The sequence below is a fragment of the Aphelocoma coerulescens genome, chromosome 28, assembly GCF_041296385.1.
Source record: "Aphelocoma coerulescens isolate FSJ_1873_10779 chromosome 28, UR_Acoe_1.0, whole genome shotgun sequence".
Taxonomy (NCBI): domain Eukaryota; kingdom Metazoa; phylum Chordata; class Aves; order Passeriformes; family Corvidae; genus Aphelocoma; species Aphelocoma coerulescens.
The window spans coordinates 5346373-5369305 of NC_091041.1; the positions used below are offsets into that span (position 1 = coordinate 5346373).

The 22933-nt window shown below is 52.5% G+C and overlaps 2 protein-coding genes across 4 annotated transcripts in view; both read right to left on the minus strand.

The window, feature by feature from the left end:
• The window catches only part of ELL (elongation factor for RNA polymerase II), a 53567-nt gene extending 37125 nt beyond the window's left edge, over positions 1 to 16442 (minus strand). The window contains exon 1 of the mRNA XM_068996900.1: positions 16262 to 16442. Coding sequence (XP_068853001.1) covers positions 16262 to 16396 — 135 coding nt within the window. The 5' untranslated portion in view covers positions 16397 to 16442. The remainder of the gene's footprint in view (positions 1 to 16261) is intronic.
• A 647-nt stretch (positions 16443 to 17089) lies between these two features.
• FKBP8 (FKBP prolyl isomerase 8) lies at positions 17090 to 22913 on the minus strand. Of its 3 annotated transcripts, none has more exons than XM_068996849.1 (9): positions 22832 to 22913; positions 22031 to 22321; positions 21707 to 21876; positions 21391 to 21479; positions 20935 to 21152; positions 20687 to 20859; positions 20523 to 20600; positions 18421 to 18558; positions 17090 to 17939 (listed from the first exon to the last, which is right to left on the minus strand). In XM_068996849.1, the coding sequence occupies exons 2-9, from the start codon at positions 22305 to 22307 to the stop codon at positions 17853 to 17855; spliced, it is 1230 nt and encodes a 409-aa protein (XP_068852950.1). In that variant the 5' UTR covers positions 22308 to 22321; positions 22832 to 22913; the 3' UTR covers positions 17090 to 17852. The 3 variants fall into 3 exon arrangements, with proteins under 3 accessions (XP_068852950.1, XP_068852949.1, XP_068852951.1); XM_068996848.1 differs by lacking the exon at positions 22832 to 22913 and adding an exon at positions 22634 to 22690; XM_068996850.1 differs by lacking the exons at positions 17090 to 17939; positions 22832 to 22913 and having other exon boundaries at positions 18516 to 18602; positions 22031 to 22520.
• Between the last annotated feature and the right edge of the window lie 20 nt (positions 22914 to 22933).

Here is a 22933-nt window from a genome sequence, read left to right on the forward strand (position 1 = left end):
CAAAGGCTTAGGGAGGAAAGGCTTTTGGAAGGAAAAAAGCTCCTTTGCATCCCTGTGCAGCTTCCAGTGTTTAGAACTGATCAAAGCAGTCACAATCAATTAAAAATGTCTATAATGGAAGAATTACTAAGTCACAGAACACAGTGCCCATTTTATAGTGTAATAACCCAGGAGTTTCCTTCCTCCAAGTAAAAAAAAAAAAAACCACCCAGTTTTGATACAATTACTGCATCTCCCTGAAAAGGAAGTTTCATTTTGTTTGAGTGGAATTTCTGTATCCGTTACTCACTCCAAAAGGGTGTTCCAGACCCTCCCTGACACCAAGAACCAGCAGCCCTCAGAGCTATTTTAATTTTATTAGTCAGTGTTGCATTCTTGAGTCCAAACTGTCCATTCAAACACCTGTACCTTTATTTCAGTCTTGTCCTGTTCTCCCCGAGGCAGAGGTTCAAGGATTCCTCTCCCTTTTCCACAAGCACACCAGAAATCAGCAAAATTCTGCACTAACTCTTCTTTTTATCACCTTTTGTCCTGAAGGGATTTTTCTCCTCTAACTCCAACTAAAAGCAATAAAAGGTAAAAGTGGGAAAACATAAAACAAGTTGCAACAACATTTCCCAAAGCTCTCCTACAAAGATAATGCTGTGCTGGCAAATTCATTGCAAAAAAAATTTAAAAATCAAGCACAAACCTAGAAATAAGTCCTATTGTTTTATGACTTGCAACTAATTTGGGGAAGAGCTAAATGAACAAATCCCAACGCTCACCCCCTTATTAAAAGTAGCAAATCTAGAATGGGTTGCTTATACAGGAGGAAAATAGTGGTTTAAATAAAATTAATTTTGAATTTAAGTCTGCTGCTATGGCCTGAGTCTGTCCCTCTCTTGCAGAGCAGCACTGCCTGGCTTTAGCAGTTACAGTAAATTAAAGACAGGGTAGAAAAAAGGAAGGTAAATATTGGTATTTCTAAAGTGCAGGCAAAGGAAAGCAAACCCTTAGATGTGTTTTTCAAACACGTGGATTTGCTTTGAAGCACAGTTTTCAACAAAAAAAACACTACTGCAGAATGAAGTTTCCTGTTCTGCCTCCCTATATTTGAAATACTAATAATATTAAATATAATATTAAATATTCCTCTAAGAGAAGTTCAGCAGTATCTGCAGCATCTGCACACATTTGCAACACAAGACAATTCAGAGAGACCTGAATCCCTTTAAGACATCCATGCCCAAAATTCCCTGGGTAATCATCTCTTGCATGCAACACTGCTTGTTTTTGCAGCAGCATTTTTATCGGAGTTATCAGATGATCCTGTTAAATTGGCAAAGGACTGAAGGGAAAAAAAAAAAACCACCATAACAACAAAACTGGCACAAGGAAATTGAATCATCCAAAATTCCCAACTCTGCTAAAGGTGACCAGCAGTGCTGGTTTTCCCTGAGGGATTCTCTCATTATGGGGGGTTAGATACTCTCAGATTAATATTTTAAGAGTCATTCCTGTTGAACAAGACACCTTGAATGAAGCCTTCTGTGCTTCCTCTGGCACAAGAGGGAAGTTTGTTCATGTCAAGGTGCTGGAGATGTGGCCACCTCTACAACAACTCCAAAACCTTGTGGAAATGACAAGGAAAACAAATTTCCATCGTGGAAATTGCTTGGCTCGCTGTTGTCCCTCTAGGAGAAGGCACTTTTCCCTGATTTTAGCCTTTCTGAAGCAATGCAGCAATACAGCTGTTTTGATAAGGAAATCAGCTCTGGGGAACATGAGGATGGGAGGCATTTGGGGTCTGACTGCCCAAAAAGAACCACGGCAGCTGCCCAGGGTTTCTATTCCTGACCATTCCCACCTCAACGGGTTCAGATTTGATACGTGGATGCAACTGAAAAATCATTATTTTTATAAATGTCACTGAAAAGATTGAGAATGCATTATTAAATCTCAGGAAGACCCAAGATTTCCTTTCCCTGGGGAATGGGAAGCAGAAATTGGCTGATGTGCACTGGCCTGGCCCAGATGCATCCAGACCCCCACAGAGAGGGGACCCAGCCCTGCAGGATGCAACCTCCCTGTTTCTGCTGCCCACAGCACAACATCCACCATGAGCACTCACCTGCTCTTCTGGCCAGTTATATTCTCTTTAAATCTCCTCTTGTCTCAAACTTCACACATTTCTCTGCTCTCCTGAACTGCTCTGTGGGTCAGAATTCAGGGAGATCTTGTACCACTGCACAAAACCACCTCCAGTTCTCATCTTGCTACAAAAACATAACACAAAGGTTTCCCAGCCAAGCATCTTTCAAGAAACAGAGTCATCAAATCATAATTCTTAGCCCAAGACAAGAGTTAATGTTTTTTTTTTCTGAACTGCTACCTTACAAAAGCTGCTTATGGACAATTCTTTCATGATTGTAAAGCACAAAAATTCTCACAGCGTTGGTCAGGCCCAAGATGTGGCTGAAAAACTCACCCTCATAGGGTAAAATAGTTAAAAGCTTTTCCAGGACCAGTTGTATCAAGTGTATCTACTACAAGTATTTTGCTTTTTGCACTGTACAAAACCCCCAACTGCCAGAAGAAAACGTTTCCCAAATTAATACAGAAAAGAGTGTCACGATAGCACATCTTAACTCCCCCTCATCCCCATCTTGTATAAATAAAGCTTCCAGAACTGATTAAAACACCCAAGCTCCTCCATCTGAAGCTGATGGCCACAAAAGTGATGGGAAGTGACAACAGAACCACATCTAGGGCTGAGATTTGTTCCACTGGCCCCTCCAGAAGTTTTCCTTAAATAAAGCATTTCACCTCTGGTTCCAACTCCTCCACCTGTCAAGCACAGCTCATGTTTCCCAGATGGAAAGCAAGAGCTGGATCACACTGGTACCTGCAAACCAGGGATCCTTAAATCCTAGAAAAGTCACAGAATCACTGAACATCCTGAGTTGGAAGGGATTCCTCACAAGGAACATCAAAGTCCAACTCCTGGCCCTGCACAGACACCCCAACAATCCCACCCTGTGCCTTGACTGAGATCCTTGGAAACAACCACAGAGCAGCAGGAGACACATGAAAGAAGAAAATTAAAGTGTATTAAGAATAGCTTACTAAACAACTTGGAAAACTTTTCAGAGACAACAGCTCAGGCAGAATTTTAAAACCACAACCTTTAAGTTAGACTGAAAAGTAAGGATTCATTTAAATCCCATTTATGCCAGAATGCCCAAGTATTCCAACACTGGCTGGCTCCAAGTCTGCCTAAGAGAAAGGAAGAAGGATACTCCTGAATTACACCAGGTGGATTACTGACCACTGAGGCACCTCAGCTCAGACTTCAAGCACCATTCCAAGAATAGTTTTATAAAAATGCTGAATGGGTCCAGTCAGCTACAACTCAGTTAAAAATCAATCTCTTAAATGCCTTCCAATATACCTGCATTGCTGTGTTCCTCACCAATCTGCGGGCTTCCAATTATTATTATTGTTTTTAAGCTATTTTTCTTTCACCCATCAGGTTAAAAAGCCACACAGGCACCAAGAGAAGCTGGCTAATTACAGCTCCAAAACTGCCAGCAAACGTACAGTTAAGAGAGAGCTGGTGGAAAAATCTGTCAGTTTGGCATCTCCAGCATTATATGTAACAAAAAAGATAATTCACCTTTTCAGCCCCAATCAAGGTAACACAGCTTTTACAGCCAAGATGTTATTTGGAGCAGTTTTACTGTGTCAGGCTGCTCCCGCAGAGCGAGCTGAGACATTTAATACGTGAAAATTAAAGCAAGCGATTAAACACAGCAACACTGGGTTACAACTTATAAAACAGGAATAGTGAAATATCAGAAGCTGACAGTTGTTTCTGACCTAGTTTTCACTGGGGAACAGTCAAAGAGCCGAAGAGACTGAGGCGAGGCTGAAGGTGCTGAAATTCCAGTAGTGCTGGGGAACAGGATTAGAGGAAAAGCCTTCAGACATTCAAAGGACTGAGGGAGCGTCACCAAGAACAGGGAGGTTCAAGAGCTTGGGTTCAATGGCAAGTGACATCCTGGGGAGGAGGAGGGACAGGAGGGTTTTAGCCAGGTGAGGATGAAGTCAGAGGTGTTGCAGGACCTCCTCAATGGGGCAGCAGGAAGCCAAGGTGAGGAGGAGAGAAAGCCTCAAGCACAGGAAGAAATCATTTTAAAGCCATCGTGCCTGGATTTCAGGAGGTATTTTCGTTGCTTTTCTTCTGAGAACACCAATGTGCTGTCAAACACCTGTGCTCATTTGAATAACAAGAGGAAAAATTAAACCCCTTTATGCAAGAGAACTGCAAGTACCCAGGGCTTCTGAGAGAAGCAGGGAGGGGGGGGCTGGTGCAAGGAAAGCCAGGTGATCCCATCCCAGTAAGCTGTTCACATGTCTCCCTCTATTCTGCAGCTCCAAATTTATTTCCACCAGGCAGCTCCACGCTGGTTTTAAGCCTCATTAAGAAGCAGTATGTTGCTGGGCTGACATGTCAGATTTTTAAATGACCTTTGTACCGACAACAGCGTTACCAAGCTGCTAAGAACATGAAGGGGGGAGAAAAAACCAAACAAGTGGCTTTCCATGATTAGGAGAGGTACATCGTGGCTGTTTGCATTTATTTGAGCTCCAAAAAAGCCCCCACCTGTCAGTAAAGCAAGCCATAAAAAAAAAAAAAGCAATTCTCTCTGAAGGGCAGCTGTGACGGCATCAGCACTGTTGGCCATTCTTAACATGGGACTTATCACACAAGGTAAACAGGAGTGACTATCAGTTAATGAACAACACAACCCCGAGGCTGAATTTTAAAGAGCGTTTTCTCCACTGCAATCTTTTAATGAAAATACAGCAGTTCAAACCCACCGAATTTGCTTACGAAAGTCTAATTTATTTTGGGACGTATTAAGACACCAGGGCTGATTCACTTGCCTATGTGCTCATAAGGTGGCTTAAATGAGCTGCTGAAACATCAGAACGATCCTTATCTTCCACAGGGCTTTACTCCTTTTCTTGCAAGAGAAAAATATAGAAAGACAATTGAGAGATCAGATTGACAAACTCGTTCAACCATCCCAGAGCAAATCTCACCTCACAGACACACTGCTGAGCCCAGGAAAACAAGCCTGGACCAGTTCTTTTTCCCTTGTGCCCAGCTATATCCTATTGACACTTGAAGGGAAAAGTAATTACTAGCCTGAGAAAGTTCTGCTGAAGATGATCTTCAGATGTTCCTGACGGAGTCACAGACAGCGCTGCTGGAAGAGGCTGTGATAAACCAAAATCTGAGCCTGGATCCTGAAAGAATCCCAGAGAAATCCGACCAGCAACACCTCACGAGCCAGACCAACCCCAAAAGCTAAAGCAAGATGCTCAGACAGATTCTTTTGGCCTCCAGGCAAGCAGAGGCTCTCCAGTGCCAACACAACCTGACAGACACTCAGAATTCAGCAGGGATGTCACCCAAATTTCCTACCATCTTCACAGGGGAGAAAGCAATAAAGTAGTCAAATACTCCATGGTTTTTTCTATCACTGAGGGAAGCTGCCTACGAAAAACCCACCTGAAAACACTGAGCAAGAGAACCTCTCTAATTTCTTACCATGATAGAACCTTGTGTTACATACCCTCTGCTAACAGCCTCCTCCAGCTTCCAGGGATGTATTCTCCAGGAGAAAAGCGAAGGCAGTTGCCCAAAGAAGTTAAATTAGGTGCTGCCTTTACTTCAGCAAGAAGCACAGAACCTGCACTGTTTCAGCTACTTCTCTATTTGCACTGCCAGGCTGGTTGGTAACAAACCTGCTCCAAAAATAAAGCGACAAACAGTAAAAGAAAGAACACACTCTTCTCAACTGGCAAAAATCTACCTAAAAAATAAGTCAGATGTTTCTTTGCTCTCCACAAGGACACCTGAGAAAGTTCAGGTTACAACGAATTCCAAAAATAAACATGAAAAATTTTCAGATAAGAAGAGGAAAAACATACCAGGGCTGCTGACTAAACAGAGAGCGACCACAGTGCTGTGAAAAGACTCCCCGGGTCTGAGCCCAAAAACCCCCAGAGAATTCAGACATTCAGACAGAGAATCTCTCTTGCCTGACAGAGGCAGCTCAGCCAATTCACACATGCAAAAGAAGTGGTGTGGCCACTGAGCCGGCACTTAATTGTCTGACCAGAATTTTTGGTCTAAATTTAACAATCAAGGCAAGTCGTAGTTAGCTGGAACGTTTTGCTCTCTTAGCCCATCTGAGTTAGGATAAATGTGCTTCTTCCTGCTGTCAACGTCAGTAAATTTAGGCTTAATGACAAGTAAAAGGCCTTTAGATGGAGTTAAATGGCTTTAATTGTATGAGAGAGCTCAAACTTATAGCCCAATGCAGGCAGCACCCACATTAGGTACAGCTCCAAGTGGTTGCAGGAAGGTTGTGGAAACATGCCTGGAACTATAACATCAAACCTTCCAGGTAGTAAATCTATTTCTTCTCCCCCTTCACATTAAGAAACACCAAAGTGTTCTAGATTTTAACGCATTAAGAACAAAGTCTGTAATTCATGACCAGAAAAACGTTTGCTGTTGGTTTTAATCACCACCACGATCCGCGTCAACCCGAGCGCCTGCTCCAAACAGATCCAAGATATCCCATTTACGTCCACAAAGGTTAAATATGTTTTACTTTATCCATTACTACCTCCCCCTTCCCATTTCCACATTTGCAAAGATTAAACACGAAGCCGCTTCCTTAGCGGAGCTGAGTGTTTTGGGACTCTCCACCAGCTCCAAGACTCCAGGCTGGGAGAACTGGTTTGTGACAGTGCACTCGCTCGGCTGCATCGTTCTCCTCTGGAAAACCACACTTTATTTCTGGAATAAAAACAAGGATGGGGAGCTGTCACATGTGTCAGGAACACAGGAGCTTTCAGACACTGTCCCTTAGCCGCCTCAATGGCGTTAGGGAATGGGGACCTCAACGAGGCAGGAAGCATTTGGGATTTGCAGCAGGAAAAGCACCAGCAGCTTCCCACAAATCCCACAGATAACCAAAGGTTCCCTTTAGTGCTGATTAAATGGGAAAGAAGGAAGCAGAGCTTGTGGCCAGGACCACCAGGCTCCCATCAAAACACAGCTGCCCTGCAAGGACACAGAGTGGGAACACGAGCAAGGTCACAGCCACAGGTGTCACTGAGAGCACTTTTCAAAAAGAAATTGGTCACAGAGCTCCTACGCACTTCTTAAGGGTCTATTTATGGGAGCAGAAGTTGTTCTTAATTCTGCGAGAAGCAAAAGCAGAGGTCACGATTGGGGCTCTGGCAGCTCTGAGGGCTGAACATCCCTGGATGTGGGAACAGGTGCCACCAGGCTTTTTAAAAATCTATTTTAATGCCACAGGAACTCTCGTTTCAGAGCAAAGTCCTGCTCAGCACTGCCTGCAGTCAGCAGGATCTGCCTCAGACACTGCTGAAGGAAATGAAGACACCCTGTGACAGAGGCTCCGACCTTCCCAGCTCCGTCATTTTACAGCAGTTTCACTCTGAATCACGAATTTCCGCCTCCGTTTGGGGCTGGGTGCTGGAGCCCCACAAGTCAGGGAGTTAATGAGCTGCTGCCACCTAATCAGGGCGGCCACACCGTCCCTCTGGCAAGTGTCAGACACACAGGGAACACTTCAAAGGCCCTGAAACTCTCCCTGGGAGCGAGGGCTGCTCCCTTCCCCAGCATCCTGGTGGAAAGGTGAGCCCAGCCAGAGCCGGCACGCTGGCCTTATATGGCTTCCAAGGCACAATTTCCACTTGCCCAAGCTCAGGCAGGGTGGAAAAATTTGCTTCCTTGCTACTCCGCCCAGGCCGGGCTCCGAAAAGCATCCACTGAATCCTGGATCGGAAAGGAACGGAAGAATTTACACTGCTCAGCTCCTTGGAAGAGGTGAAGCCACGGCTTTGGCAGCACCCTGGGTCACCTCAAACACCGGGGGAGCAGAGGGAGCCGACACGCAGGCAGGGCTGCAGAGAGAAGCTGGAACCACAGCTTTTATTCTTTCCGTTCCCTATGAAAATTTCAGATTTCTCTTGCTATTCAGCTGCACTTAAGCCTTTCACATTCGATGGCAGCAAGCTTTACAGGTTAATGACGAGTTGGGAACATTATTTCCTTTCACTGATTTAGCCATAATACACCTTATTATGTACCAGGAGCAGAGAAAACAGCCTTGGCTCAGGTTTCCACACTGTTTTCTGCACCAGGCAGTATTACTGTGAACAATTCTGAAGGCAGTTCTACCTCCGGGTCACAGTGAGGTCCATGTTATCCAGGTTTTGTGTCATTATCAACTCCTCTGAGCATCACAAACAGACCAGCCCTCCTATTCACTGAACTAACACAGCCACATCCATCATCCTCAATATCCACAAGTGCTGGCGAAAAATGAAGCCCAGTGCATGCAGGCAATTAAAAAGCTGCTTCACTTTCAATGAATGCTCTCCTTCTGTGGATTATAAAGTTGTTTCTTTACTAAAAATGTGTGCATAGTCACTTTTTTCCAGCCTTGCTGGCCTGTATCGAGATCATCCCTTTTTTCACAGCAGAGCTCTCTCAGTGCAAGAAGCAGGCAGAGATTTATCTCCAGCCATCAGTGGTTTCTCCTCGCTCTCACCTGCTGGTCACCAAATGGCAGAACCCGGCTCATCCACACACAGATTCCCTCAAAAGAGAGAAAAATGGTGGCAAAGGAGCTTATAAAACTAAGTTCTGCCCATTCCCTTGTTCCCTTCTTTTTTGGGGACTGGGAAAGGCAGAAACACAGCTCGTTTGATTTTCTCATAGAAACCAGGAGCCAAAACCAACTGAAATCAGTGCCGGAGCTGGAAAGGTACAACAAAACTCACACAAACATAAAGTCTAGACACTGAAATGTGGAAATATGATTCAAATAACCACAACTGGCACATAACGCACTGATTGCAGCCCATCGCAGAATGGGCCTCAGTGGGGAGGAATATAGAAGAAAGATTAAATTAGTTCTTCCACCTCAGTTGTAGAAAATATGGATCCTGTGGGCACAGTGATATGGATTGAGCTGGAGTTTCTTCCGTCCTGCTGGGATTTTTGTCAGGATTTTAAGTAACACACGTCTGCTCTTGCTAAGTAACAACAATCAGCTTAAAGTGTCATAGAATCACAAAATGGTTTGGGTTGGAAGGACTACAAAACTCAATTTATTCCACCCCATGCCATGGGCAGGGATACCTTCCACCATCCTGGGTTGCACCAACCTGGCCTTGGACACTTGCAGGGTTGGGGCAGCCCTAATTCCTTCAGGAAACCTGTTCCTGTCCTCTCATCATTGATCCCATATGAACCTGCCCTGGGTGTCACGTGGCTGCTCTTATCAAAGCATGGCTGAAGTCATATATACTCAAAATACAGGACTAAATAGCCAAGAGGATGTTTGTGCTGATGAAATCTAAATACCTACAAAGATTTAGGCAACTGTTGTTCTCAGGAAGTTTTGTGGTACCTGCTGAACTGCATCACGTGTGGACACGAACCTGAAGGACAAAGTCTGCGTCTACCATTAAACCCAACAGCACAGAATGGAGCCCAAACAGAAAAATACCTCAGTTTTCTACAAAAATTTGGGCTGACGCGCTCTCTCCTGCATAAAAGCCTGCACAGAGGGAGAGCAGAGGGTTAACCATGATCAGGCAGGACCAGACCAGGGAAGACTCCAGCTGGGTGGAGGTGGGCAGCTCAGTCAAGGCCTGCTCACCAGCAGTGACCTCTTTTTGAGTTAAACAAATGCTGGTTTCTTTAAATTAGAAAAAGGCACTAGTCCAATGTAAAGAAAGGAGAAACCAAGTGCACAGAGCAGTGTTTTTTCTAGACTGTAATGCAAAAAGGATTGGATTTTGGGAAGTCTGCTCTCCCAGTGCAGCAGGGATACACACACCACTCAGCAAACCAACTGCAACTCTCTTTAGTATATAAATGCTTGAAAAAAAAACCCCAAACCCACCAAAATCCCCAGTCAGAAAGCAGTACCGGGTTACCAGTGTGTGCAAAAGTTGCCTTATGTACATGGGATGTTTCTAAGCAACCCACGAGCTACTGTAGAAAACTCTTATCAGCAAATCCAAGCTCCTTTCCTGGATAATTCATCTAGGTCAAGCTAAGGCACGTTGAACGCCGAAGACCAGTTTTGGTGATGCCTCCTCTGTATCCACCCCAGATGAAATATTAGCACAGTTCAGGTTATTAGGCTGTGTTTTCACGGGCATTAAGTTCACTGCAGATAATGGTTCCTCCAGAAACAGCATTAACCTTAATTATTCAGAGGTAACTCGATCCCAACCTTCCTTATGTTATGACGCTAAGTGACGACCACTTTTCCTCCCCCCCTCGCTTCTCCTTCCCCAAAATCCAAACAAATCCAGGATATTACACAACTGTGATCCCAAACGAGGGTATCCAGCACAGGATCCCAGACACGGGGTATCCCTTCAAAGTCTACCTAAACCCGTGCAGCCACTCCATCCATTCAAACGCATTCTCTTGTGCATTAGCAGCAAAACCACTAAGTCAGCCAAAATGTATTCTTCTCCCATGGATTAGCTGGCACAAATTAGTACGGGAGTGACGCATGCAGTCTGTCCCTTCCCATTTTTCAACATGCACAAACACCAGGGATTTGGAGACGCTTCACAAGTTTCTGCTTACAAGTTACAGGCAGAGTTTAAATGTCTGAAATGTGCAAACTGTTCGGGAGATAACACGTCCATGTACCAACGAGACCTCAAATGCTCCCTCCAACAAAATCTCCCCTTCCTCGGCAGCAATCAAGGCGCTGCTGCTGTCCCAACGGAGCCGGCACGACGCAAGGGAACTGTTTCAACAGCCACCAGCCCTCTGCCAAGCTGCTCCATGACAAAATCCCACAGAACAGGACAGAGCACTTCAGACGGGTTCAGAAAAGCCCTGATGCTGGAGGATCACTCTGAGCTGACCAGCAGGAGCCACTCGAGGCAGGACACGGGTCCTTGGAGAGATGCACTGCTCTGAAGAGACTCTTCAGATCAGATATGCTTCAGACAGAAGTTAAAAAGATATTATAATAGCTTTCCCTTCTGCTGTTTAAGTGGAGTAAGAAATCAGAATATACTGAAAAAGAGCAAGGGTTTCATCTTGCTGGGTAATGAACACAACTGCCACATCCAGCTGCCATTGATGCAACTGATGAAATATCCCACTTAAATTAAAAAAAGAAAAACCTAGCCCCATATAAATAACATAAAGGGTTAATCTTCTAGCTTGCTTCCCCCAGTACTGTCAGAGAGCAAAAATTATTAATTCAAATTCAACCTCTCCAATTAATGCTGGGGTATGTTTTGCTGATAGAAAGCAGATCACGTTTGATCAAAAAAAAAAAAAAAAAAAGGCACCCTCAGTCACAAGGATTCTGTCACAAACTTTCTATTTTCCCTTGGCACGTCACCAATTAGACCTAGTTCTTTAGTCTGCTACCACCAGTATAAAAAAAAAGCATAATGGGTTTATAATTTGCCACCGAATCCCATAGCAACTGTACGTCACTTTAGATGTAAATTACAGACAATTCCTTCCAATGCCGTTTGAAAACTATAGAGATGAATCTATAATTTGAGCAGATCCAAATGGTATACGGTCGAGAGAAAAAGCTTCCCTAAATAATTGAAAAGAAACTGCCACGGGCCAAAACATTCCCCGTGCACAATGTTCAGTGTCTCTTTGTCCCCTTCCTTCCAATGGGAGGTGCCACATTCAGGTCAACGTGAAGAACATTGAGCAGGAGTTGAGCAGTTCAGGGTGTTCTGCAGATCCTGTCCCATTTTTGCTGATGAGCCGTACGTGTGCAATGAGCTTCCTCTCCAGCCTCCTCTGATTCATTCAGTCATGTCACCGACTCATGTTCCCGATGTCGTAAGAGCCTCAATTTTGACGGACTACAGCATCAGTGAATTAATAGGACAGGAAAAAACAGGTTACAGGGAAGGAGGAATGATGCAAAAAGCTTTGAGATAATTCAATGAATTTTGATTCGAAAGCCGGATTGTTCTTCTCCTCCTGACACCTGCAAGCAGCTTTCAATTCTCAAGTCAGCATGAATACGCATTACCCTAAAGACCCTGTAATGACAGCACAGCCTTCATTTTGTGTTTCGTGCTTTGAACACAGCAAGATGAAGGAATCTCCACAACCTGCTCCAAAAACCAGGGCTGGAAAGTTATTTCAATAAACAGCAAATCCAAGGGGTCGGGTTAACCCTCATTTTCAAGGGATTGTTTCTCTCACGGTTTTAGAGCAGCATGGGGAAGATGATTTGGGAAGCCACATCTATCAGAGCACAGTTCCAAAATTCACAGGGACAACGTGCTTTGGTTATCTCAGCTCAGTCCCCAATAAATATTTGTGCATCTGCCAAAGTTCACCAGTGAATCAACCGGTGGCTTCAGTTCAAAACACTCCAGGGTAGCAGGGGCAGAGAGGGACAACGGGAGCAGGAGGTGCTGCTCAGCTGCATCGCCAAGGGATGCTACAACCTTCTTTATATCCTTCTAAAACCACCAGGCAAGGCAGGACCGGGCTGGGAGCAGAGTTGAGCCTGGCCTCCATCGTTAGGTCAACACATAAGGTGATAGGGAAAGGTGTGCAACTGCATCGTGTTGCTCATTCTCAAACAACCACCCCTCAACCACCCCAGCCACAGAGAGGTTTTAAAGAAATACGTGGAAGTTGGGAAATTCCCAGGTAAGGGTTCCAGGAACAGCCCTAACACTGTTTATGTGCTGTCAGCACCTTCACCGCAAGGGAGACGGAGCGACTGCCAAGGGACACTCGGGTCTGCCGTGTGGCATTCGAATTGTGCAGGAGGATGGTGGCTTACCCAGGATGCTGCTAAAAAAACAGGTGTGAAAAATAAAGGATGAGTAATTAGGGGATTAGGTGAGGATGGATAAAATATCGCCTCACCAAGGACAGGAATTAAAGAGTAAGGCACGGGTGTGAGGAGTTCCCTTGTACCTTGACAGGGGCAGCAAGAAAGTTGGAGGCAGAAAAGAAGTAACAGGGAAAAGTCATGGAATCATCTAATCCTAGAATGGTTTGGGTTGGAGAGACCTTGAAGACCATCCAGTTCCACCCTCCTGCCATGGGCAGGAGCACCTTCTACCAGATCAGGTTGCTCCAAGCCCCATCCAACCTGGCTTTGGCCATGCCCCACTTTTATTTTGGGGGGAGTGGGAATGCCTAACCATGTGCACACCCCCAAAAGGAAGGCAGCAAACTGCAGGCTGCTCCAGAATTACACTCCCTGAAGAACCCAGAGTTGTTTTAGGTGAACACACCAGACTGGCTCCATTTCATCTGTGGACAAACCAACTTGGGACACACTTCCCACTGCTCAGCCCTCAGTAGCCAGAGCTCTCGGTTTCACAACTGTGGGGAAACAGTTTCAGGGGCAGCAAGTTTCACAAGGAGCAGCTGGGTGACATCTCACAGCGTCCCCTGTGAAGCCAGTACTAATTCTCTTTTTAAGCCTCCTATTTCTTTCAGGTGAGCTACTGAAGAAACCGTTCCCAGGATCAGGAGGAGCCTGTGAGCTGGAGCTCCTCAGCAGCAGCTCCACGTCCTCTGTACATGATATAGGAACGGCTTGCTGGAACACAAGAGTTGGGGATCAACACCACAGGATCACAGAATGGTTTGGGCTGAGAGAGACCTTAAAGCTCAAGCTGTTTCAAATCCCTTTCATGAGCAGGGACACCTTCCACTAAACCGCATTGCTCCAAACCCCATCCAGAATGTGATCCGTGACCATTTTGTTCCCCAGGATGTAGGCAATTCAGCAGAAAACCAAGAGCACAGCTCAGCAGAGATCCAAGAAGACAAATCTCTGTTCCTCCACAGCCCTGCTGCCTGATCCACACATGGTGCAGCTCCACACCAAGCCTGCAACTGCTCTGGCACCAGGGACACTCCAAACAAATGGCAGCTCGCCCGGCTGGGTGATCATTTTTGGATTATGTAATCCCAATACATTATTATTAGACCAAGAACAAACTCAAGCAAGGAACTGAAGACATTTCCCTGCCCGTTCTGGCAGAGGGACAGAGCCTTGTCGCAGGAATCGCACGGACGTGCTACCCCGGTGCCTGAAACAGGTCAGACTGCACATGTTGGACGCCAGGTAACACAAACAGCAGGATTGGATTCCAGGCCATTATCCATATTACACAACGCTGCCGTCAGTTCCACCACATTTCAAACCAAACCGAACAGAGGGAGCCTGAGCAAATTTTTTCCATTTAACTGCTGCAGCCCAAAATTAAAGCGGAGCTGGACTGGACAAACACACACTGCAAAGGTGTGTTGGAGGCGGCTCCTGGCAGGGCCGGGGCCGAGCGCTTCCGAGGAAGCCGAGACGTTCAACGAGCTGGGGAAACTGTTTATAGAACCGATGCAGAATGAGCATATGTGTTTAATAGCCCACTAATTGTTGCGTTATTCACTACACAAACAAGCAGCTCTTCTGCCCTTATCCCTTCCTGCCCAGTTAATCACCAGGAGCCTCCGACTATTTCTCTTTTGGGTGGCGGTGAAGGAAGCAAAGTTCATTAGTGGCCGTTGGCCACCAAACAATCCTGAGCCCAGACTTCATTTAGAAAATAAACACCACTATTCATGTGTGACATGGACTCGGAATAGCTTCCCAAAATATTTAACGCAGCTGCCTGTAGTCTTCCTACTCTCCCTCCCCCAAAATAAAAGGCTTTCCCAATATATAGGAAAGAATTATTTGGATTATTTGTTTCATTTTTCAGAGGAAAAAACAAAAAGCTAATAATTCAGTCTACCCAAGTCACTTATTCCTCCTGACTTCTCATAATGCTGATAAACACTCATTAAAATATAAGTTGATAAACCCTGGTACAGTCATTACCTTCGTCCTCATACAGAGATTGCCCAATTCAGTGATGTGATGTAACCAACACCCTAAATTAAAAATAGTGTTGTGACAACATATGGTTTATCCTACAGAAGCTGGCAGGCAGGACGCTCCTAATGACAAACGGGTTTAGGCTCCCAGCTTCCCCCAGCAAGGTGAGGAGACAGAAATGCTTGTCGCAGGATCAGAGGCAGCAAGAAAAAATGAAATAAAAATAAAATTACACTAAAAATGACAGTTTTGAACCCCTCTCCAGTCCATCCCAACACCAGCTGCCGAGCATGGCCATTATTCTCTATTTACATGACTAATAAGCTCTCTGGATGCATTTCAAGGAAACGGCACGGAAAAGACAATCTGGAAATTTCAAAATACAGCCTGAACGTGCCTCCCCCCCACCCCCGGGAGGGGAGCACCGGGTCGGGCGGGGGATGAACAACCGGGTGTCCCGGGGAGGGGACAGCGATGGAGAGACCCCCATCCCCCCCAGTCCGGGATGGCAGCACCGGGGATGGACCCGCCGCCCCCCCCCCCCCCGGCTTTGGAAACCCACGTCACGTTCACCGGGGAAACGGAGGGGGGGGAGGCACCGACGTCCCTTCGCCCCCCTCCCCGGACACTTACGGGGACTGACGGCAGCTTCCCGTCACCTCCCGGGGGGGCACCGAGCGCCCACACCCGCACCGAGACCGCGGGGCCCCTGTCACCCACCCGGGGGAGGGCACACGGGGGGTCCCCGCTCACCCACCGGGGTGGTGGCGTATGGGGGTCCTCCCCGCGATTACCGGAGCGCGGGAGGAAACACCGACACCTCCCGGAGCCCTCGGGCACTTCCCGGAGGATCACGACCCCTCCCCGGTCACCCACGGTGGGGGGGGGGGGGGGGGGGGTGGGGGGGGAGAGGGATCCCTCAAGCACTACCGGAGACGGGGAACACACCAGGGTGCTCCGGGGCGTTACCGGAGGGGCACGGCAAGTCCCCTCCGGCGTCCCTCAGGCACCTGGCACCCGGATCGCCACCCCCCATTGCCGGTTCACCGGCCACTCACTGAGGGGGGGGGGGGGGGCCGGGAGCCTCCGCACCCCCTCAACCCCTCACCAGGGAGTCCCCCCGCCCCAGGCCCGCCCCGAGCCGCACACCCACTTCACGAGGAGCTCCCCCCGCTCACCTCCCCTTACATCCCCACCGGTGCCGCCCGCAGGGCTCCGTCCGGGGGCCTCGTGGCGGCCGGCCGACCGCCCTCGGCGGGGCCGTGCCCCCCGCCCCACGCCCGCCAGCCCCGTACCTTACAGGCCTGGTAGCTCTCGAAGGCGCGCAGGGCGCTCTCCGTGAGCTTGACGTGGAAGACGGAGACGCGGGTGCCGCGGCCGAGGCGACCGCAGGACAGCCCGTACCCGCGCTCCGCCTGCAGCGCCGCCATCTTGGGACCGTCTCCCCCTCCGCGCCTGGGCCGCCGGGGCCGCCCGCCGCCGGCACGCCCCCCCTTATGAATTATTCATGATGCGCGGCCCCGCCGGCCACGCCCACGCGGGGCGCCTGTTGCTGGGGCGAGGAGGTGGGCAGCGGCCGCGCCGATTGGCTGGGTGATGCCGGGCGCCGCGCCGGATTGGTCCGTGGGGAGGGGAGGCGGGGATATGCAAATAGGGGCGCGGGGCATGCTGGGGAGGGTGGTCTGGTGCAGCCGGGGAGCGCTGCGGGAGCGCGGGGAGGGGGCGGCGAGCGGGGGAACCCCACGGACCCCCGGGATGGATCCCCGCGATGGATCCCCGCGATGGACCCCCGCGAATGAACCCCCTGACCCGCCCCGGCCATTCAGCCCTCCGGGTGTGAACCCCCTGGAATCCCTGGGCATCAAATCCGCGCGCATGAACGCCCCCCGGACATGAACCCCTTGTACGCCCCTGGGTGTCAGTCCCCCGAGCATGAATCCCCCCCCAACCCCGCAGACCTCCCCAGTCATGAGATCCCCAGCATGAACCCCCTGATCCCCAGGTAGTGCCTGAGCGTTCCGGGCTTCCCCCAGGACGTATTTTGGGGTCCCAGGCTTCCCCCTGGGCATTGCCCCCGTAGACTCCATGTGACCCCACGTGTGGCAATGAAAGAGGCCCGAATGTGAAGGAATTGTCCTTTATTTGGGAAGTTCACAGTCAGTTTGGGGTGCGAGGACAGTGCTACAACCCCCCCACGAGCAGAGCTGAGGCTGGGCAGCGGTGGGCACTGGGGGGGCTGCAGGGCAGGGAGGGACCCCTGACGTTTTGGACCCGCAGGAAGACAGCCTGGACAGGGGGTCTCCAGCACTCCCCTCCTCCATCCTTCCCACCGCGGGTTTCTTTGGCTTCCTTTGGACATTGCACACTGCAGGGATGTGCAGAGGAGGGCAGCGGATGCGTCCGGGAGGGCTGAGCCGCCGGCAGCCCCCCAGGAATCAGGGAATGTCGCTGCATCTGCCCCTGGGATCCACATCCACATCGCTTCCCTTCCCTCAGCTTCATTCCATGTACCTCCCCCTGCCCGTCCCGTCCCGGCGGCCGGACCGCAACACCCGGGATGGGCACGGCCAGGACGTACCGGTGTGAGGGACCTCCCGCTGCCCCCGACACACTCGGGGCTGGGGGCTGAGCCCCTGATTGCCGGGAGGCTGCCCGGGGGTCCCTGCTCTGCCGGCGGCTCCCTCCCCACAGCCGCACCCGCCCGTGCCAGGAGGGATATGGGGAACGCTGGGAGAGAGATCCGGCACCTCCGGCAGAGGAAGCATCCGTGTTCCTGGAGCTGCGAGTCCGCGGGAAGGGGTGGCAGAGCCTCGGGGGAGCCCCTCGGCAGAGAGAGGCCAGGACCCGGCGCTGGTCCTGTGCCGAGGGGCCACCCCGGTGCCAACCTCAGTTCCTGGCCGCGATGACCACGGACAAGGCCACGCCACCGAGCGCGATGGCCGTCGCGCCAAAGAGCCACTTCCAGGGGATGGACTGCGGAGCAGAGCACGGGGGCATGAGGGGCTGTGCCCATGGCAGGGGACACGTGCCATCCTGCCTGCCCTGCCTCCTGGACAGGGCATCCCAAAAAGGCAGTGCTGGGTCAGTTCTGCCCGGCACGTGGCCGGCGCGGCCGCGGGGACAGCGTGTGCTGCCGGCTGCCCAGCTGACAGCGCTTCCCAACGGGCAGCTGGGAGCAAAGTCCGGACCCTCCAGCTGGCATGGCTGGGATCCGGCGGACACAGCCAGGAGCACAGGCTGTTATCGGTGTTTTCCGGGCACGGCTCCCAGAGCACGGCCCCCTGCTCCCAGTGGGATCGCTGTCCTGACACAGCCCACCCACATCCTGCTTGGGAGCAGGGCTGTGTCCCTCCTGCAGGACCTGAGGGGACACTGGCAATCCCCTGTGGATCCCCAATCCATGGGTGACCCCCACCTGCTCTGCCACCCGCGGGAGCTCAGGCCCAGCCCTTACCCAGGGCAGTTTGTCTTTGCACTTCCTGGGGGTGCTGGTGGCACTGGGATTCCCGAGCATTTTCCTGTACATCTCCGTCTCCACGTTCCTCTGGTCCGCGTGCTTCTTCACCAGCTTGGAGAGCTCAGCGTGGATGGTCTGGGGAGGACAGCGTGGTGTTATCAGCCCTGTGCCATCCCTACCTGCCAGGGAGGGGACGTGTGACCAACAGCAGCTTCCACCACCCCTGGGATGTGCAGGAACATCATGGAAGAGCTTAGAAACAGCTGAGGGGATGATCAAGCCTCATCCTGCCCCACTTCCCAACGCCACTGGGCTGCACCAGGCTGGCATTGAACACCCAGGCTGGCATGGGGATGCCCTGTGGGTCCAATGCCCCTCTGTCCTTTTTGGCTGCTCAAGCCACTCCCTGCCTGGCAGCAGGGAGCAGAAACCAGGGCTGATGCCAGACATCAGGAAAGGGATTTTATCCTTTAATCGCGACAGGAAAGTGTCTGCCTCGAGGACAGACATGCCCCAGCTCTCCTACTTTTCGTCTGGAAGCAGGCTGGGAAATCAGGCTTCAAACTCAGCCTGGTGTGAAGCGGGATTGCAGCAAGACCTGCAGCGTGTCCACACCTGCCCTGCTGGGGCAGGAAAAGGCTCTGAGTCCTGCGTGGGGCCCAGAGGCTCCCCAAAAGCAGCAGGAAGCACCAGGAAGCCGAGCAGGGTAAGGGGGCAGAAAGACATAGTGGTGGCCCTGGTGGCACGGCCGTGCTGTGCCCTCTGCTGGGGGACACATCCCGGGAACACCGCCTCTGCCAGCCTGTGCCACGCTGGGAAAAGCTGCCTCCAACACCAAAATGTGGATGTCTGGAGGACGGAACGCTCCTGCTTGGAGCTCACCGGGGCTGTCCCATCAGCACAGGACAACCATCAGCATCCCACGCTGCTTCCAGAACATTTCCAAGGGGTCAGGAGAAGGGATGGCTGTGACGGCCCCATGGGAGGCAGGTGGAGCCCAGCGTTTCTGGAGTGTTTTCAGCACCGGTAGCCGTGGCCCCTGAGTCACCCACGCCGCGACTGGAGCGGCACCGCCACTTCCCCGGGAGCCCTGGCAGCAGCCGGGGAGGGCAGTAATTTGCTGTCCTTGTGGTTTCACTGGACACGTCACTGCCGGGCACTTGGATTTTCCAGCCCTCTCCAATTAAAAGCTCCATCGGAACTGGGGAGCAGCCGCCCTGCCCAGGGACGTGCCGGGGGAATGGTTCCCAGTGCTGCTCCCTCTCCACCCTAACCTTGCTGGGAAGGGAAGGGTTTGGGGTCCTGCTCACCCTTCCAAGTGTGCTCGGACCGCCCCTGAGGGTGCTGCGGGGCCACCAAGCACCTGCTTGTGCCACGTCCCACCTGTGACCTTCAGGGACTGGGTCATGACACAAATCCTAATGGTCTGGTGAAATCCCCAGGAAAGAAATGGATACAACAACAGATCCAGACAAGGATTAAAACCCATCTGGAGAACCAAGACCCCCCCGGCTTGACCCTGTGCAGGCAACACCTCCCTGCCTCCTCCCAGGCTCGCTCCTGCTGGGGTCATTTCCTGGCACTGGTTTTTGATTTCTCCCGAGGCTCCAGTCCTGCAGCTGATCATTAACTGACAGGAAATTCCTGACCCAGAGCTCGCCCTGCCCGGGCGCTGGACCGAGGTCTGGCTGCTCCCACCACCCAGTGATTCACTCTCGGGGCTGCTCAGCGAGTTTGTGGGGACTCAGCTCTGCTCCACTTCCCTCAACCGCAGCACGAACTGCCCGAGCCACCCGGGGAACCCGGAGCAGCCTGGACCATCCCCATGGGATGGCTGGAGCACGGATGGGCTGGCAGGGAGTCCTGCCACTGCCAGGACCAAAGGTCAACGAGGGAACCTCGCAACGTGGAGATAAGGGACCCACCAGCCCAGCTATGCTCCACGTGCTGCGTCATCCCCCAGGCTCTGGGGGCTATTCCCAGCCTCCCTTCAGCCTTCCAGGGGGGACACTGAGGTTTGTAGGGACACGGACAAGAGAGGAGCAAACCGGAGACCCCCAGTTCAGCGGGACCACGGGCAGCACACATCTCCAGCCTACCTTGTTTGAAGGCTCCAGCTTCAACGCTGCCTTCAGGATGGGAATGGCCTCTCTGTATTCTCCCTGCTGAGCCAGCACCTGGAGGGTGACACACGGGTGGAGCAGGACGCTGAGGCCTGTCCCTCGGTCCCCTGCCACGCCGTGGAGAAGAGACCCCTCCTCACCTTTCCCTTTCGGAAGAGAGCCTTGATGTTCCCCGGCTGGTGCTCCAGCACGAGGTTACAGGACTTGAGAGCTGCCTTGAAATGGTCCAACTTCAGCTGCGAGGCCGCCAGGTTGTTGAGACACTTCACCTTCACATCCAGCAGCTCGGCTTCCTCATCTGGGCTGAAATCCACTGCACAGACCCCAGGGCCAGGTTACAGCAGGGCCGGGAGCCCAGGTGGGCCTCTCTGGGAGGGGGGACAGGTACCTTTGGAGCTGGAGCCCACGATCCTGAGGGCAATGTCGTAGGAGTTGATGGCCAGCACGTAATCTGCCTGCTGGTAGAAGAAGTTGCCGCGCTCCCGCTTGCGGTTGGCCAGCTGGATCTTCTCCTTCCCGCTGAGCAGCTCCAGGTCCGGCGCGTCCCGAGCCGCCAGCAGCTCCACCTCCAGCGTGAGGGACGCGTTGGGGGGGATGTCAGGGCTCCTGCACAAAGCCACGGGACTTTGTCACCTCTCAGATGCTGGGCCACGTGGATTTAGCACCGTGGTTCAGAAATCCGAGCCAGGGAAGCTTCCCGGGGCAGGGGAAGATGTGGATCTTTCCACCCCAGGCAGGACACACTGCACATGGCGAGGGAGGAAGCAAAGGTTTCCCAGCAGGGGACAGCTTCCCCAGCCCTGTTTGGGACCACCCTGCTCCACCTGACACCCTCCCAGCTCACCTGCCCTGAGCTCCGTAGCAGTACTTGGCTTCTGACACGATCAAAGCCGTCTCCCCCATCTCCAGGAGCTGCACACACAGGTCCAGAGCCTGCAGGGAACAACATGGAATCACAGAAGGGACTGTAAAGGTTATCCAGTTCCAACCTCCTGCCATGGGCAAGGACGCTTTCCACTAGACCAGGTTGCTCCAAGCCCCGTCCAACCTGGACCCACAGACGGGATGTCACCAACCCCAACCCTCCCTGTGGCCCCTCAGGTGAGGTCCTGCTCCCCAGGGCAGTGATGAAGCTGGGTGAGCTTTGTCCCCGTGTTCACCTGCAGGACATCGCAGTCCCCCAGCGTGAAGGTGAGGGCAGGGTTCTCCTCCACCACGGTGCCATCCTCCAGCGTGGCCTTCAGGCGGATTGTCACGTCCTGGCCCTTTTGGGGACGGCTGTCCACACCCTGGCCCGGCACCAGCGTCTTTTTCTTGAGCAAACCATTCCCTGGGCACGGAGAAACCGGGGATGCGTCGGGGCACGGTGGGGAGGAAAAAGCCCGACTCCTTCCACCCTGCCCTGCCTCCTGCCCGGCCTTCGGAGCCCCGGGGAAGCCCGTGAGGCCCCAGAACTGAGCGTCCCTCCTGCCCGGGGCTCTCACCCAGAACATCGAGCCACTCCTGGGGGTCCCCGGCCGCGTCCCCCGCGCCCTGCTCCGGGAGCTGCGCGTCCTCCCGCGGCGGGGCCGGCGGCCGGCCCACGTCCTCCAGCGGGGGCAGCTCGCTCAGGTCATCCTCATCCTCCTCCTCTTCCTCCTCCAGGACCTCGAAATCCTCCGCCGTGTCCAGCTGAGCCGCGTCGGCCGCCGCCGCCGGCTCGGTGCCGGTGCCCGCCCGGCCCGGGGAGCCGCTCCTCGGTTCCTCCCCGCTGGACGCCATGGCGGCGGAGCAACCTGGAGTGGGGAGAGAGGACAGGGATCAGGCCTGCTCTTACCGGGAGAGACGCTCCGCCGGCCCGGGGAGCGCCGGGACCCTCCAGGGGCGGGGGATGCGCAACGGGACAGCGGAGACTCCGGAGCGCCGGGGACGGATCGGGCCCGGCAGGGGCGGGGGCTCGGGCCCGGTGGGATTGGGGGGAGGGGGGGTCGGTCTGTCCCGGTGGGATCGGGGGGGTCGCGGCCCCGGCCCGGTACCGAGGGGGGGGGGGCGGCCCCGCGCCCCCCGCCCGCCCCACGTGACCGCCGCGCGCCCCCCGCCGCTCCCACCTAGCTCGCGAACGCGCGGGCGCAGGCCCCGCCCCCTCGCTCCTATTGGTCCGGTCCCGCCCACCGCGCGACGCCATTGGGCGGGGAGGACGCTCGTCAGCGACGCGCCCGCGGCGCCCCCGACGCCTTAAAGGGGCCGCCACCAGCGGGGCCGCCCCGGCGCTGAGGGCAGCGGCGCGGGGGGCTCGGCACCGGTACCGGAGAGGCTCCGTGATGCCCGCGGGGGTCGCGGCCTTGTCCTCCGGCCGGTCTCCGGCACTTCCGGCTCGGCGCGGTGACGCCGCGGGGTCGCGCCCCACG